This window comes from Cololabis saira, chromosome 10 (assembly GCF_033807715.1).
Source record: "Cololabis saira isolate AMF1-May2022 chromosome 10, fColSai1.1, whole genome shotgun sequence".
Classification (NCBI taxonomy): Eukaryota; Metazoa; Chordata; class Actinopteri; order Beloniformes; family Belonidae; genus Cololabis; species Cololabis saira.
The window spans coordinates 43,760,852-43,777,455 of NC_084596.1; the positions used below are offsets into that span (position 1 = coordinate 43,760,852).

The window sequence follows — 16,604 nt, forward strand, 5'->3', positions numbered from 1 at the left end:
CTGGTCCAGGTTTCTTCCCTCCTAAAGGGGAGTTTTTCTTGCCACTGTTTGGCTTAAGGCTTTTCTCCCACTAGGGGAGTTTTTACCTGCCATTGTTTATGTAATAATTGCTCGGGGGTTTATGTTCTGGTCTCTGGAAAGATCCTAGAGACAACTCTTGTTGTATTAGACGCTATACAATTAAAATTGAATTGAATTGTTGCAGTGTCTAACGTTTCCACGAGAAAGGGATAAAAACAGCGACCAAGTCCTCCATCCAGTAAAGGTGAGCCAACATCTCTTCACAGAGTTCTAGACAAGGGCCATGCTAGGCCAGCCCTGGTAAACATGAACGTCTCTAGAGTTGTACACCTTCTGTTGATCCTGCTCCATGCTGCTGATGTTGAAATAAACCCTGGACCATTACAACAGAACACAAACCACCTGGATGCTAGGCTACCTGAGCTACATCCATGGTTAATGGAGCTGCCTCTGCTGCTACCTGGACTTCCATCACTACAACCAGGGTTAGCTTCACTGTTGCCTGGGCTACAACCATTATTAGCTTGGCCCTTTCCTGGGCTACCTCTACTCCTACCTGGGCCTCAACCACAGATACAACCACAGCTACCTGGGCTACAACCACAGCTACAACCACAGCTACCTGGGCTACAACCACAGCTACCTGGGCTTCAACCACAGCTAGCCGGGCTTCAACCACAGCTAGCCGGGCTTCAACCACAGCTAGCCGGGCTTCAACCACAGCTAGCCGGGCTTCAACCACAGCTAGCCGGGCTTCAACCACAGCCAGTGGTGGACAGTAACGGAGTAAATTTACTTGAGTACTGTACTTAAGTACATATCCAGAGGATTTGTACTTTACTTGAGTATTAGATTTCTTTGTTACTTATTACTCTTACTTGAATACATTTCCAAGACAAATATTTTTACTTTTCTAAGAAGGCTGAAAAGTACTTTTTTCTTCTTCTCTAAAATCTTATTGGACACAAGCTGTTTTTGTCAAAGGAGGAGACCTATCACAGTGCACGCTCTCCACTGGGATGTACGTAAAGCGGAAATACGTCAAGCCTCCTCAAAACCATACCGCCAAAGTAGCCTGCGTTTGTCAAGACAGAGCCGCAACAAGTGAAGACATAGCCGCAACAACGGCTACGCCTGCGTCAGGAGAAGAATATTGGGATATTGGGAGACAGGCATAGAGACTGACATTAGGAGACAGGCACGGAGACAGACAAGACAGACATTGGGAGACAGACAAGAGAGACATGGGGAGACAGTTTGTTATGCTCTATATTGCTATATTGTACTGGTACATGTCCTTCCTGTAAAGTTAAGTGACTTCAACATTGAGTTATTGAAAGCAGAGATGTAGTTTTTTGTAAAGCAGTGGTCTTTGAGGGGGATCCAGACTTAGTTGGATGGTGCAGGTTCATTTGGTTTCAGTTCATGATTGTTAATAAACTAATTTCATTCATTTGATTTGTTTTTGGCGTTTCTGTAGGTTTTATATAACATTGTGGTTCTAAAAGCAGCACATCAGTGCAGCTGGTTTCAAAGAGTTAATTCTCAGAAACAAGAGTTAAAAGATCCTTAAATTAATTTAGAAAAAATATAGTAATTTACTGATGTGGAAAATAAGAAATGTACTCTTACTCTTACTTTTACTTAAAGTAAATTTAAAAGCATTTACTTTTGGATACTTAAGTACCTTTAAAAGCAAGTACTTTTCTACTCTTACTCGAGTAATATTTTGACTGAGCTACTTTTACTTGTAACGGAGTAAATTTTGACCAGTAGTATTTGTACTCTTACTCAAGTACTGGGGTCGAGTACTCTGTCCACCTCTGACCACAGCTAGCCGGGCTTCAACCATAGCTACAACCACAGCTGCATGGGCTACAACCACAGCTACAACCACAGCTAGCCGGGCTTCAACCACAGCTAGCCGGGCTTCAACCACAGCTACAACCACAAGTGCATGGGCTACAACCACAGCTACAACCACAGCTACCTGGGCTACAACCACAGCTACAACCACAGCTACAACCACAGCTACCTGGGCTACAACCACAGCTACATGGGCTACAACCACAGCTAGCCGGGCTTCAACCACAGCTACAACCACAGCTACCTGGGCTACAACCACAGCTACCTGGGCTACAACCACAGCTACCACTGTAGCTAAACTCAAGTCACTTTAGATACAATCCATACTGCTTTTAAATAGATTTATGAGCATAAATCTATTTTGCTACTATGTATGTTTTATGTTTGTTCCCTTATTTGACTGGATTGTTTGTTTTCTGTGGGTACAGCCGGGTGGAAACTAGCATCTCTGCTAAAACCCGGTGTATTTACACTGCTTAATGTAGTGTTCATTGATATGCATTGTCCCGTCTAAATAAACTTTGATTTGATACATGCAAGAATTCACTGGCGCACAGGCAACATGAGGGATATACATCCCATATAAACACTGTATGGCTCTGTACGTCACATGAAATAAACCCCATTAAATACGACCCTCTGGAAGACAGTAATGTGGGCCGCAGTAGAAATCTCTCCTATGCTCACCCTCGTTGAGCTTGGCCATGTCCATAGTGCCGTTGTTCATCTGCAGAGTGGCCTGCAGCGCCGGGAGGAGCTGATGCAGGAGAGCAGGGTCCTGGAGCAGCGCGGGCGACGGCGACTGCATCGATGACGGCCCCTGTCCCGCCGAGGAGGAAGAGGAGGATGAAATGTTGGAGGGGGCAGAGCCTGCGGCGCCAGCGGCCGAGTTTAAGCTCTGAGAAGAGGAGGAGGAATGGCTGCAGTTTGGCGTTGTGGACTGCTCTCCAGATGCTGTCTCTGTGTGGAGAGGCAGGACAGTGAAGCACAATTCAGAGGTCAACTATTTAGGAAATGTGAGGCACGTTTCTTTATTTCTTTGGCCCCCCAATGTTTCAATCAGACGTACTAGTTGTGCCTTTGTCCTGCAAGGCCTCCTGTCTGTAATCCATGTCCTTGGGGAAACTGTTTGCTGCCATCTTGGCTGAGTCTTTCTGACGCTGCTCCCTGAAACCAAGCAAACGAAAACGGTGAAGCAACAGTGACGACGTGCAGGACACTCTGGAGTTGCTCTCTGTACTTGAGGCTGGTGAGATTCTGTTAGTACTGCTGTTTTATGTGCCATGTGTGGTTCTGCACAAGAGCAATATACATTCATTTGAAGCTTATGTTAAAAATGAAAAGTAAAATCAGGCTGCCAGAACTGAAGAGTGCCTTGCCTCTCAAGGAGATCCTTGGGTTTCTCCCACTGTGACACTTCGGTCCTACAGTTGTAGTAGTACTTCTTGCCAGAGGAGCTAATGTGTTCTGTCCAGTCATCAGCGGGATCCTTGTGTTGAGAGAAAACACACGACATGGCATTAAGGTCAAGAGACATTATGGAAAAGAAAGGATTTGCAAATCAAAGACAACAAAAGTGATGCGTTTAAACTTCAGTTTTCTTTGTAACTGTGAAATTTAAAACTAAGAACTTGAACATCTAGTTGGTTCAGATTTGAGGCTGTTAGATGCAAAAAAAGAAGATTCTGACAGACTTATTGAAGCTGCTGTTATAATTATCGATGTCTGCCTCAAACAACAACCTGCTGGCTCAGGGACCTGAAACCGAACCCCCATTGTGATCTTGGGTTCAAGCGCTTTAATATTGCATTCAGTGATTTATAATCATTTTACAGTCATTGCTTAGACTTTCAACTTTGACAGATAAAATTAACTTATGACTAACTAACTAGTTCTGATGATGAGTTGCTCTGCACATGACACACAAACATCCATAGCTTTGCCTCATTCCATCAGCATCACTGGATATATGAAACTAATAAAAAAAAAAAAAAAAAACTGTTGTCAAGTTGACCTGGTCGATATTTGATCACAGTCTCAAAGAATAGCCTCAATTATGGATATGGCTGGGGATCGATTCAAATGTCAAGAATCGATTCATTTCCAATTCTTAAGCTTCAGAATCGATTATCGGGCGGCAGTAGAGCGGGTCGTCCAATGATCGGAAGGTCGGCGGTTAGAATCCCGCTCGGTCCCAGTTTGCTGTCGTAGTGTCCTTGGCCACACTTCCGTCAGTCTGCCTCAGGGCAGTTGTGGCTACAAATGTAGCTACCACCACCAGAGAGGATGTGTATGAATGAATAATGATCTCTGTAAAGCTCTGGGTGCCTTGAAGGGCGCTATATAAAACCAAACCATTATTATTATTATTATTATTATTATCAAGATTTGATCAGATTCAATTCCGATATTGATTTGGGTTAGTTTTATTAAAACTGTTTTTTGAGCTGTTGCATGAATGATATGACTGTAGTTCTGCAACATATTACTACTAGTATTATATTGAGATTCAACAGCAAGTATTGCAGATAATGATGCTGTAAGGACCAATCAGCTCCCAGAATGCTGATAGAACTGCTTTCAGAAACATCCTGGGGCAGAATTATCAAACACATCCAGGGAGGAAACAGAGACGGAGGAAATTGCTTTTATTTTTCCCATTTTCAGTGGTTTTCAGGTTTTAAATTTTTGAGAATTCGGTTTCTAGCATTTTATGCAAATGTAACCCCAAGACTGTATATAAAGTAATGAAATATAGACAATGTATGCAATTATAACTGAAAACTTTAATGTTTTCATACCTTTAAACATATTTAAAAGGCAAAAACATCATGTCCAACAAAACATCCTTTTTTGAGCATGAACAAAAAAATACCAAAAGTTGTAATGATGAAAAAGAAATAAAATTTAAAACAACAACAAAAAACAACAAACAGATTTTTAGGAATTAATATGAGAATTGATTTAGAATCGACATTTCAACACAGGCCTAGTCACTACCAAGTGATAGTAACTGAATACTGCACACCCTACAGAAACGAAGCCCACGAGCATCAGTCCAGCAGAACGATGAATGGCACTGCTCGCTTTTTAGTCCCGGACAGATGTGTTTTGGTCGTTGGAAATACTGCACACAAACTAGCGGCCTCCTGCTTACCAACAACTGTACAATGTTCTGAAAATGTCCACTTGTTTGTTCTGGACTCTGGGAGCAGCAAGCTTAACGTGAGAGGAGCGCAGCGCAGGAAGCCTTTATAAACCAACGCTTGATAACTTTAGCAGAGACTAGGCCTGTGTTGAAAAAAAAACTCCATGTTCAGGAAATCATGGAGCAAAAGTATAAAGGAATTACAAAATAAAAGGGTGCAAAAGAGTTGGTGTGTTGGAGAAAACGTCCACCTGAGTGGAGAGGAGACTGTTTATGACATTTAGGATTACGGTTATCGTGGGAATGCTCCGTCACTTCATCTTAAATCTGATATTAATTGTATTCCTCCAACCTGAGTGACAGCACGATGCAAAAGAGGATCTTAGCAGCCCGACTAGTCGACCCTGCTGCCGCCAATCTGATTCAACGTGATATTTTTATCTTTAAAGCCACTCGTATCCCTATTAGACCTGTGTTGAAAAAAAAAAAATCGATTTTCCGATTCCAAATCGATTCTCATATTAATTCCTAAAAATCGATTCGTATGTCTAAAGATCTATTTTTTTTTTCATCATTACATTACAACTTTTGGTATTTTGTTTTGTTTATCCCCAAAAAAGGAACCTTTTGTTGGACACAAGAATAACTAGTGCCATGTTTTTGCCTTTAAATATGTTTAAAGGTATGAAAACATTAAAGGTTTCAGTTATAATTGCATAAATTGTCTATATTTCATTATTTTACATGGTGTCTTGGGGTTACATTTGCATAAAATGCCAAAAACCAAATTCTCAAATTAATAACCGAAATAGACGGAAAATGGAAAAAATTAAAACGGAATGTGGGAGAAAATAAAATCGATTTCATCCGTCTCTGTTTCCTCCCTGGATCCGTTTGATAATTCTGACCCATTGAATCTCAATATAATACTAGTATTCATATGTTTCAGAACTACAGTCGTATAATTCATGCAACAGCTGAAAAAAACTGTTTTAATAACACTAACCCAAATCAATATTGGAATCTAATTAAATCTTGATAATGGATTCTGAATCTTAAGAATTGGAATGGATCCCCAGCCCTAGCAGAGACTATCAAGATTTCTTGAAGGAACAGAAGAAATTCTACGACTGTGCAAATAGATGAGTGATGGGTTCAAATGTGATACCAAGTGGATACACTCACTCTACAATAGAGTTACAGTCCTCGTGTGCAAACTGGGGTAAAGGGTTGGAAACAACAGTCAGATGGGGAGTAACAACGGCTTCCACAGCTGAGTGAACAGTGAAAAGGTGCTGTGTGCGGTGCAACTTCATGTGTTCTTTTACTCCAGATATGGGCATGAATCTAGAAGAACTTAAGCGCTGGTTTGCCGATGATGGCTGGAACTTATCGTACACACCATGAGTACTGAACCTCCATGTTTCAACATGGAAAACCTCAGCAGTGAAGAGAAACTACTCTTAACTACTCTAACTACTCTTCCGAGGTTCTAAGCGGCTGAGTCGGGCGGCGTCTGACGTCACTTTTCAGCAGCGCCGAGATAAACTAAAAAGAAAACTTAAAAAGCGTCGCCGCTTGAAGCTTCTCTCACTCTCATTTTTTAACTTCAGGGTTCATACACATTTTAACCAACACATTTCCATGACTTTTCCATGACTTGGCAGCAAGTTTCCATGGCTATACATGACCCTCTAAAACATCAATGTATGAATGAAATATAGGAATAAAACTATGTAAAAAAGTCACCACAGTGGAGATCTAATGACAATTATAGTTTTATACAAACTAAACATTTGTTTAAACTAACACTGATATACCAGCAATATATTGTAGTATATGTAGTATAGTAATCTAATATAACTGCAATAATAACTGTAATAATAACCGATCTGCATGATGCGCAAGATGCTCGGCACGTCACGCGTGAGAACGAACAAGACTTTTCTATACAAAATATCTATTGATCAATTTTAAATCTACCTTATAGGCTGTTATTACTAAATGTTATTAAGTGAGAAAAATAAATCCCATGACTTTTCCAAAACTTTTGGGGTGAACTTATATTTCCAAAACTTTCCCAGGCCTTGAAAATTACATTTTCAAATTCCATGACTTTTCCAGGTTTTTTCAAAACGTATGAACCCTGTAACTTGATATGGAACACGAGCCACAGATCCAGCAGCACATCTATCATCTCCTCCAGGTTCTACATCTTTAGTGTTGTTGTCTTCTCCGTTTAGATACACAATCAAATACGTCACAGCAGCTTCACTCCAACCTCCTACTTCTGATCCAGGTGAATTGTTATGGAAAAGAAACCAGGCCGAGCTGAGATGAGCAGAGCTGAGTAGGTTCTAGTGGAAAAGCGCCGTTAGATTCCTCAGGTAACACTGGAGAGCACCTTACCCGGTCTGCAGGCTTGCTCTGGGTCGCATGATAGTCACCACCGTGATGGGATGCGTTGTTGTGAGACATCTCCTGGGGAGAGCTGCTGGTCCCTGCACATTTAAAAAAACAAAAAACAAAAGCCTTTCTTCAGTCTAGTAACAGAAAAAACTGAGCACTGGATCCTACGGGGAAGCAAACACGATGGCAAGGAGAAGACCAGATCAGCCAAAGCTTCTTTTCATATTTAGGACAGACTGAGGCTTTGTGCTAACAGTAACCAATAATCTAGGACAAAACCCAAAGCCCATTTCTAATGGGTAAAGGCTGAATTATGCTTCTGCGTCAAAACGACGCCGTGTCTACGGCGTGTGGTTTTTGTACACGCAGAGGACACGCCGTCACATGCGCCGTCAGTGACGTGCACCTCCCGAAAATTGTAACTATGCGTCGAGGAGACGCCGACCACACGCAGACCGAGAGGGCTGTGATTGGTTCGTTTGAAAGCGAAGCATTTCCGGTTTCCGGTTTGAATCAGTAGTGAACTTCCAGGGCTTTTTTCTTCGTTTATATGTGATTTTTTTTGTTTTTGTTTTTTGCACAATAGTTGTCCTTATTTCTTTGATTTACTGTGACCGGAAAAAGTCGGATAAACCATTCAGAAAAAGATCGCTAACTAGTGGCCGCGGGGGGTACTGCACCGCGACCAAATGGAGAGACGGAGAACTCTGAACGATTCGTGACGGCGTCACGGGTGCGCCGTGTGCTCTGCGTGTGTGTGACGCAGAAGCATACCCGCACCTTAACCCGTGAACATAACATACAATAGTGAGAAATTAAGGTTATGGAAATGAACAAATTTAATTTAGTTTATTTAAAAACTGTGAATAATTTATTTTCAAATGCAGTTTAAAAATGGTATGTATGATATATCCAAGAGAAAAGAAGTTTCTTGTGAGGAAAAAGAGACACCACATTCAAGTGCACCTCACAAGGTACAAACGACTAGGAGGTTTTGAGAGATTAACTTATTCTACACGCGCTATAAGGGACATCATGCCTGCAAACTCTGTTCGGATCAAAACTTCATCCACGTGAATGGTGTTTCGGAGAGCATCTTTGCAATAACACATCTTTGGTGGAACGCAAGACACACAAGTAAGAGGTTGATAAACTGTTTAGAAACTTCTTACTGAGCTACCCAACCTCAACTTAAGCCCTGTGACACCTATAGATGTTTATCTCAATTTTTGCCGTATTCATAACGGGTGGGAAGTATGGATAACGCATAAAAAAGTATTGGGAACTTATAGATTACTTGTAGAGGGAATGTGCATGACGTCACAGATGTGACTTCACAGCGGGTTACAACCACTGAGTGTCAGAAAGACTGAGTGTCAGAAAGACTGAGTGTCAGAAAGACTGAGTGTCAGAAAGACTGAGTGTCAGAAAGACTGAGTGTCAGAAAGACTGAGTGTCAGAAAGACTGAGTGTCAGAAAGACTGAGTGTCAGAAAGACTGAGTGTCAGAAAGACTGAGTGGCAGCGTAAACTGTCAGTTTGATCAACTGGAAAACATCTAAAATGGGAAAGAGCTGTTGTGCGATCGACTGTACTCATAGATTTATCAAGAAATCAGAGTTATCGTTTTACAGACTGCTGAAAAATAAGCTTAAGAGAGACAAATGGATCGCTGCAATTCACAGAAACAACTGGATTCCAGGCACCGAAACGTGGATTTGAGGTTCCCATTTTGCATCAGATATTGTTGGATTTTTGGGTAGCTAACGTTAAACTGTCAAATCATAAAGTTCGGTGTCCTCATCACTTTAATTTCTACAACAAATCCTGCCTTGAAGTCGGACCAAGCGTCAAGACTTTAGTAAGCCTTCAAGCTTTGCTTCGTGTATTTCACCGGCGTAGAAATTAAGTACATGTAAATATCAGGAAACTGGATTGGTGGTCAAATATTAATGTCCATGGACGACTGGTTCTTGGGGTAACTGTACGGGTCACTGTCAAGTCCAACTGCCTTTAATTTAAGCTGATAATCAGCTGTTATCCCGTCTTCTCCACTAGTTGCAGCTGTTTTTGCTGATATTTTACCACTCAGTGTGAGTAAGGGGGCTGGTCCACTGGGGAAGTGACGTCAATCCATAACCTCTATAAAACCTGCCTCCAAGAAGCACGAGACGTTGCAATATTAAAGATCAACATCACTTACCTCAAAACCTGTCCTGACGCCCATTGAAGTCGGGTTTAAGTAATGTTAAGTAGCTTGAAAAATTGCCTTCAGTTCACCGTGTAATGGGAACGAGGAAACCTCCGTACCGCGATTAGGACTGACCGAAAGACTCACTGGTGCATGTCAGGTCCACCCAAAATCTGTTATTGCAAAGACGCTCTTTGAAACACAATTCACATGATTGAAAGTTTGATTCAAAATGGTGAACATCACTTAAAGGTACTGTGACATGAAAAACACATTTTTCTTGATTTTTTGTGTTTTGTTGGGTGTCTTGACATCAATTACACCCAAAAAACAACGAACTTTTAACATTCAGTGTATTGTGTGCTTTCTGGGATTTTCCGCATAACTATGCAAAAACGGCGCATGTGGTTTGGTGGCGGATCGTTACGTAACGATCCGCTAAATCACCGCCCCCTCCACCCAGCTCCCTGCCTCCTCTCCTCTCCAGCGCACCATAAAGGCTGATTTATGGTTCCGCGTTACACCGACGCAGAGCCTACGGCGTAAGGTTACGCGGCGACGCGCACCATACGCTGAACCCTACGGCGTAGGCTCTGCGTCGATTTAACGCGGAACCATAAATGAGGCTTAACACGCCTCTTTTGTTCTAACCACCGGAGGAGAACTGCTAAGAAGACCCGCGGCCACTGACTGGACTTAAGATAAGGGGACAGTGCTGCTTGCATGCCTTTATTTTTATGATTGTTTGCTGTGGTTCGCCCTCCTGCTTTTCCGTGCATGCTTCGCCTGTCGCTCCGACGCCGCTGTGAGCGTATGGCTGGAGGAGGAGGAGGTTTGGAGGAGGAGCGGAGCAATGATTGACAGGAAAGGGGGGAAAGGAAGCATTTTTCACGGCGCAAAAAAACACTGTAATAAAAAGCCAGGAAAAGTACTAGAGTGAAGTTTTTCTTGTTACACTCTTTTAGACACATTTGAGGGATGTTGCCCAAGACTTTTAATAGTGTTAAAAGCATGTTAAAAATGATGTCACAATACCTTTAAAGTAGGGATGGGACGATTTCTCGAATAATTAGAGTAAATCGATTACAAAAAATGATCGAGTATTTTCTCTGCCTCGAGGAATGGTTTAATTTTGCAGTTCAAAGCTGGTATTTCGCCCGGACTACTAATGCGGCACAACGCGCACGTAAATATGAAAGAAAGAGGGGGCGGATATGTTTGGTCTTAATTATGGACGTAGAGGTAATGACGAAAAAGGCAACAAAGCAAAGAGAAAGGCACAAAGAAAAGGCAGAAAATGTGAAAAGTGTGGGTCATTTCCAGCTGGACACCAAGGCAACACTGTTGCTGTTTCACTGTAAGACAGAGCTGATAAACAACAGTACGTCCTCAACGCTGCAGCTTCTCCACCTGGTTACTCCCAGAGGGAGGACCTTCACCCCAGACATGGTAGAATTAAGTAAACGTAGCACTAATTAATGAGATTAACGTTACGGTACCTTGCTAACATAACGTTAGTCCTGTGGAGGGCGGGGTTTCTATTAATTATGATGACTGTCCATGCGGCTAAAGCATTTAATCTGTAAAAACACAGAGCTGTAGAGGGATGAGGGTGGAAAATAAAAACGTAATAAAGCTAACTGGGTAGTGATTGATGGATAAAACATCAAGTAGCGCTGGTGGCTAATGTGCTCCAATACAGCAGGTCTCAGAATTATATTTTAAACACTGCCAAAACTCAAAATCTTATCAAGACTTTAACTTAAAACTTAACTAGAACTTAAAATGTGCTTATTTATTTTTTCTAGTCACATTTCCTGAGATGTAACTGCTGTTGGCTGTTTTAAACAATGTGCATCTAAAAATAAATACATTGTCTAAAAAAGGAACCCAGTGGTTCATTATTAGGTGAAATGTCTTATTTTCTTATGTATATTTATAATTGCTCTCTAACTAAACAAAAATATGTTTTAATCGATGGAATTTTCAGTAGAATACTCGATTACTAAAATATTCGATAGCTGCAGTCCTAACTTAAAGTGACATAAGTTTGCATGCATGAGACGTATGTGTGGACACATATAGTCAGTATATACGCACTTGTATGTTCACTTATCTTTTGTCAATAGGCCGTGCCAGTTAATCCCCCTATTTTACTATAATATGCTCTGAAAAATTATTAAACAACTGATATGTTTTAAAAATCATAATAAAACTCAAAAGAAGACAAGTTTAATTCTAATACCAACAAAATAACCACATGTCCAACACAATGCTCCAGTTCTCTCTTTTGAAGCCTTTAAGAGATTAGATCAGGGGTCGGCAACCCAAAATGTTGAAAGAGCCATATTGGACCAAAAACACAAAAAACAAATATGTCCGGAGCTGCAAAAAATGAAAAGTCTTGTATCAGCCTTAGAATGAAGGCAAATGGCGAAAGGTCGAGATTAATGTTGAAATGTCGAGAAAATAGTCGAAATGTCGAGATTAATATTGAAGTACAATCTTGAGAAAAAAGTCGAAATGTCGAGAACAAAAGTCGAAAAATGACGAGATTAAAAAACGAAAAAAGGAAGAAAAAAGAGAAAAAAGGAAATAAGAAAAAAAGAGGAAAAAAAAAAAGAGAAGAAAAATAAGAAAAAAGGAAAAAAAAGGTCAAACATTTTTTTAAAAAGCTCCAGGAGCCACTAGTACGGCGCTGAAGAGCCGCGGGTTGCCGACCCCTGGATTAGAAAATAAGAAAAATGGAAAATTGAGTACAAATGCAAAAGTTAACACATCCAAGCTCACCATTTTTTCCTCTAACACTATGAGGGGCTTTGGCCTTCCCGTGTCCGGCGCCGTCTCCGTGCCGGCTGACGGGACTGTCGTCGGAGCGCCGCAGCACCTTGTACGGGGGCATGGGGTCGGAGGAGACGTCACGCACCTTGTCATAGCGATGAAGGCTGCTGGACTGGCTCTTGGACTGAGATTTATGGGTCTAGAGAGAACAGGGAATCATCAGAGTCGTTGTTGAGATGTGCTCGATCTCACAGCAGCACCCAGTCCACTGGAGAACCACACTGCAAAAACTCAAAATCTTACCAAGAATATTTGTCTTATTTCTAGTTAAAATGTCTCATTTTTAGTCAAACAAATCTCATTACACTTAAAACAAGTGTCATTACCAGAAAAATAACTTATTTGACAATTTTCACCTGTTTCAAGTAGATTTTCACATAAAATAAGAAGAATAATCAGCCAGTGGAACAAGATTTTTCCAGTGATGCGTCTTGTTTTAAGTGTAATGAGAGTTTTTTTAATTAAAAATGAGACATTTTAACTAGAAATAAGACAAATATTCTTGGTAAGATTTGGAGTTTTTGCAGTGCAGGGAAAGGGGTCGGACGCAGCTACACCTGATTTATCAACTTCTGCTTGGTAAAGTGAGTAAATGCATGGAAGATAAATGGTTTATTTTGTCCCACCACAGATATTTATTTAGTATGGACATCTGAAAAGCAAGAACGTTAATGTTACATCTCCAGCATGATAATATGCACACTTGACTCATTTTAACAGAAACTAATATAAAGTCCTATTAAATATTAGCTTAGTTTGTGAGATAACGGGTTGAACAGAGATGAACAGGAGACGTTGGCTTGTAACTAAATGTTTTTTTTCTTCTACAGCAAACAACCAAACCGTCTGTATTCACAACTACATTATGTAAGAGACCAGCACAGTTCCAATACCAGGCAGCTACTAGAGCTTCTTTAGTGAAACCAAAACCCAGAACAGATTCATGGAGGGGATGGTGGATTTTATCATATGGGGACAGATAATTAGTGCTGATTACAAATAATATAATATATTACAAATAATAGCAGTGACCAAAACACCTGCAGAAATACTGCAGGAATGACATAGCAGCAGTTAAATGCAGCCTTCTGTAAGCTTTAAATATCCACTGGGCTTACATCAAATACATCAAAACACAACAATAAAAAACACTTTTCTGAACTTATCAATATGACTCTGTCCTTCACAGGATAAGTAACATGGATCACTGCAAAAACTCTAAATCTTAACAAGAATATTTGTCTTATTTCTAGTTAAAATGTCTCATTTTAGTAAAAAAAATCTCATTACACTTAAAACAAGCCTCATCACTGGAAAAAACAACAATTGTCACCTGTTTCAAGTAGATTTTCACTTAAAATAAGTAGAAAAATCTGCCAGTGGAACAAGATTTTTTTGCTTGTAATAAGAAGATAAAATGGTCCCACTGGCAGATTTTTCTACTTATTTCAAGTGAAAATGTATTTGAAACAGGTGAAAATTGTCAAATAAGTAATTTTTCTGGTGCTGACTGTAAATGTTGAAATAGCAGTAAAACCACATTCATTGATGAAATGACATAAGGGATGGAAAGGAGGGATGGCAGAACAGATTCAGTCCGGAGGTCTAGAACATATCGGGCTCTTTCCGTCTGAAACAAGTTGCCGATTATGATTATTGAAGCACCGACTAAGGCAAGTTTTAAAAAACTGTTTAAACACATTCATTTGAATCCAAATGTTATCTAAATCTGAGGGAATTAGATGGGATATAGTTTAATGTATTATGATGTTTAGTTTTAGTGTACTTTAGTTTGATTTAATCTGAAGCCTATACCATTTGTTTTTATGTTTTGTTTTTATGTCTTGCATTGTTTTTGTATGTTTGCTTTACTTGTTTTTATGTTTTGTCAGACATGTTATCTATTGTGTCTTATGTGCTGTTTTGTTGATGTCTTATTGTGTTTATGTGTTGTGTTATTGATTTATCGTGTGTTATGTGATGTTTTGTGGTGTGTGGACCCCAGGAAGAGTAGCTGCCTCTCTGGTGGATCCAATTAAAGAAACACGTCGTACCTGATAGGATTGTGAGTCCCTTCTTTCGTTGCACCTGTGAAGACACACACACACAATGATCATCAGAGTTGGTAGTGGAACAGTTAAGCTTCATCCCAAGTTTGTTTCCCCTTTGGCTGAACCTCTACCTACACCTTTGGCCAGACGTGTATAAGCCAAGTGCCATAAAGTAAAAATCCAGTCCAGCAGTTGTTCCAACCATCACTAAATCAACTCCTCTGCAGGTAGATGGTCGTTAGTGAAAACTCCTGTTCTAAATGTACAGGCTGATCCAGACACATGGCAGCGTGTTTACTTTATGGCACCTGGATTATAAACCTCTGAATTTAGCTACACTGCAAAAACTCTAAATCTTACCAGGAATATTTGTCTTATTTCTAGTTAAAATGTCTCATTTTTAGTCAAAAAATCTCATTACACTTAAAACAAGAGTCATTACCAGTAAAAAAATAACTTGTTATTTGACAATTTCCAACTGTTTCAAGTAGATTTTCCACTTGAAATAAGTAGAAAAATCTGCCAGTGGGACAATATTTATCTTCTTATTACAAGCAAAAAAATCTTGTCCCACTGGCAGATTTTTCTACTTATTTTAAGTGAAAATCTACTTGAAAGAGGTGAAAATTGTCAAATAAGTTATTTTTCTGGTGATGACTCTAAATGTTTAAATAACAGTAAAACCACATTCATTATGGCACCTGGATTATAAACCTCTAAATTTAGCTACGCTGCAAAAAAGATATTTGTCTTATTTCTAGTTAAAATGTCTCATTTTTAGTCAAAAAATCTCATTACACTTAAAACAAGAGTCATTACCAGTAAAAATAACTTGTTATTTGACAATTTTCTCCTGTTTCAAGTACATTTTCACTTGAAATAAGTAGAAAAATCTGCCAGTGGAACAAGATTTATCTTCTCATTACAAGCAAAAAAAAATCTTGTTCCACTGGCAGATTTTTCTACTTATTTTAAGTGAAAATTTACTTGAAACAGGTGAAAATTGTCAAATAAGTTATTTTTCTGGTAATGACACTTTTTTAAGCGTAATTGAGATTTGTTTGGCTAAAAATTAGACATTTAAACTAAGAAATAAGACGAATATTCTTGGTAAGATTTAGAGTGTTTGCAGTGATCCATGTTTGGCTGAACCTTTAGCTGCCGTTAACCAAGGTAGAAAAACACGTTACCTGAAGCCGTTACCTAATATTGTTAATAAATGTACTTTTTAAAGTCTGGTTTTAAGAGATACATGTATTGATCGCGGTATTGATCGATCAGCGGAGGTTATTTGACGGTAGTTCGACTAGCTCGCAGACATCCGGAATCTCCGGCTAAAGGCTGATTTATGGTTCCGCGTTAAATCGACGCAAACCCTACTGTGTAGCGTACGCGGCGACGCGCACCCTACGCCGTCGATTTAACGCGGAACCATAAATCAGGCTTAACGAACTACAAGTAGACGCTGTCGTCGCGGACAGCTAAGTTAGCGAGAAAGACTCCGGACCAAAATCAACCATCTACGCCCCCTAAAGTAGGTGATCGGATGTGAAGGCTAGCGCTGCGTTTACCCATCGCTGCCTCTTGCTGGTTTCCTCGCATACATCACCATCAAGGCCGCGGTGGTGAGTGTGTGTGTGAGAGGGGGAACCGCGGCCTCCGGTCTAAGAGCTCAGATCCGGGTTTTTTTAGGGTTTTTCTTCAGCTTCCTTGGTCTGTATTCAGTCAGTTCTAACAAACTGACGAGTACAAGTCCCTTGCCGAGCATCAGCACTGCATTGCGGGTGGTCTTGGGTGAAAAAACCACCCTCAGCGCATCGTTTGGCAGGTAGTTCAGGTTCTGCGTTGGAACTAGAGTTTAGTGGAGCGAGGAGCAGCCGGAAGTCACAGGCCACTGCTTCCGCTGGGACCTTTCAAAGTAAAACTCAGACCGCTGCCTCCGCTAGGAACTTTCAAGCTAAAACACACACAAAACAAACACTGAATTCCCAGTTTTATTCGATTAATTTGTTGATTATTTTATCTGTAGGAGTTTGGGAACAAAAGAGCAGAGAAACGCTTTTTGTGAACGAAGAAAA

The 16,604-nt window shown here is 40.3% G+C and overlaps 1 protein-coding gene across 2 annotated transcripts in view; it reads right to left on the minus strand.

Annotated features, from left to right (window-relative positions):
• LOC133453113 (WW domain-containing adapter protein with coiled-coil-like) overlaps positions 1–16,399 on the minus strand; it is a 33,550-nt gene extending 17,151 nt beyond the window's left edge. For both annotated transcript variants that reach the window (XM_061732988.1, XM_061732987.1), the window contains exons 1-7: positions 16,098–16,399; positions 14,530–14,563; positions 12,425–12,614; positions 7,445–7,536; positions 3,267–3,376; positions 2,957–3,054; positions 2,575–2,847 (exon numbers count right to left, since the gene is read on the minus strand). In XM_061732988.1, coding sequence (XP_061588972.1) covers positions 2,575–2,847; positions 2,957–3,054; positions 3,267–3,376; positions 7,445–7,536; positions 12,425–12,614; positions 14,530–14,563; positions 16,098–16,138 — 838 coding nt within the window. In that variant the 5' untranslated portion in view covers positions 16,139–16,399. The remainder of the gene's footprint in view (positions 1–2,574; positions 2,848–2,956; positions 3,055–3,266; positions 3,377–7,444; positions 7,537–12,424; positions 12,615–14,529; positions 14,564–16,097) is intronic.
• Positions 16,400–16,604: the final 205 nt, after the last annotated feature.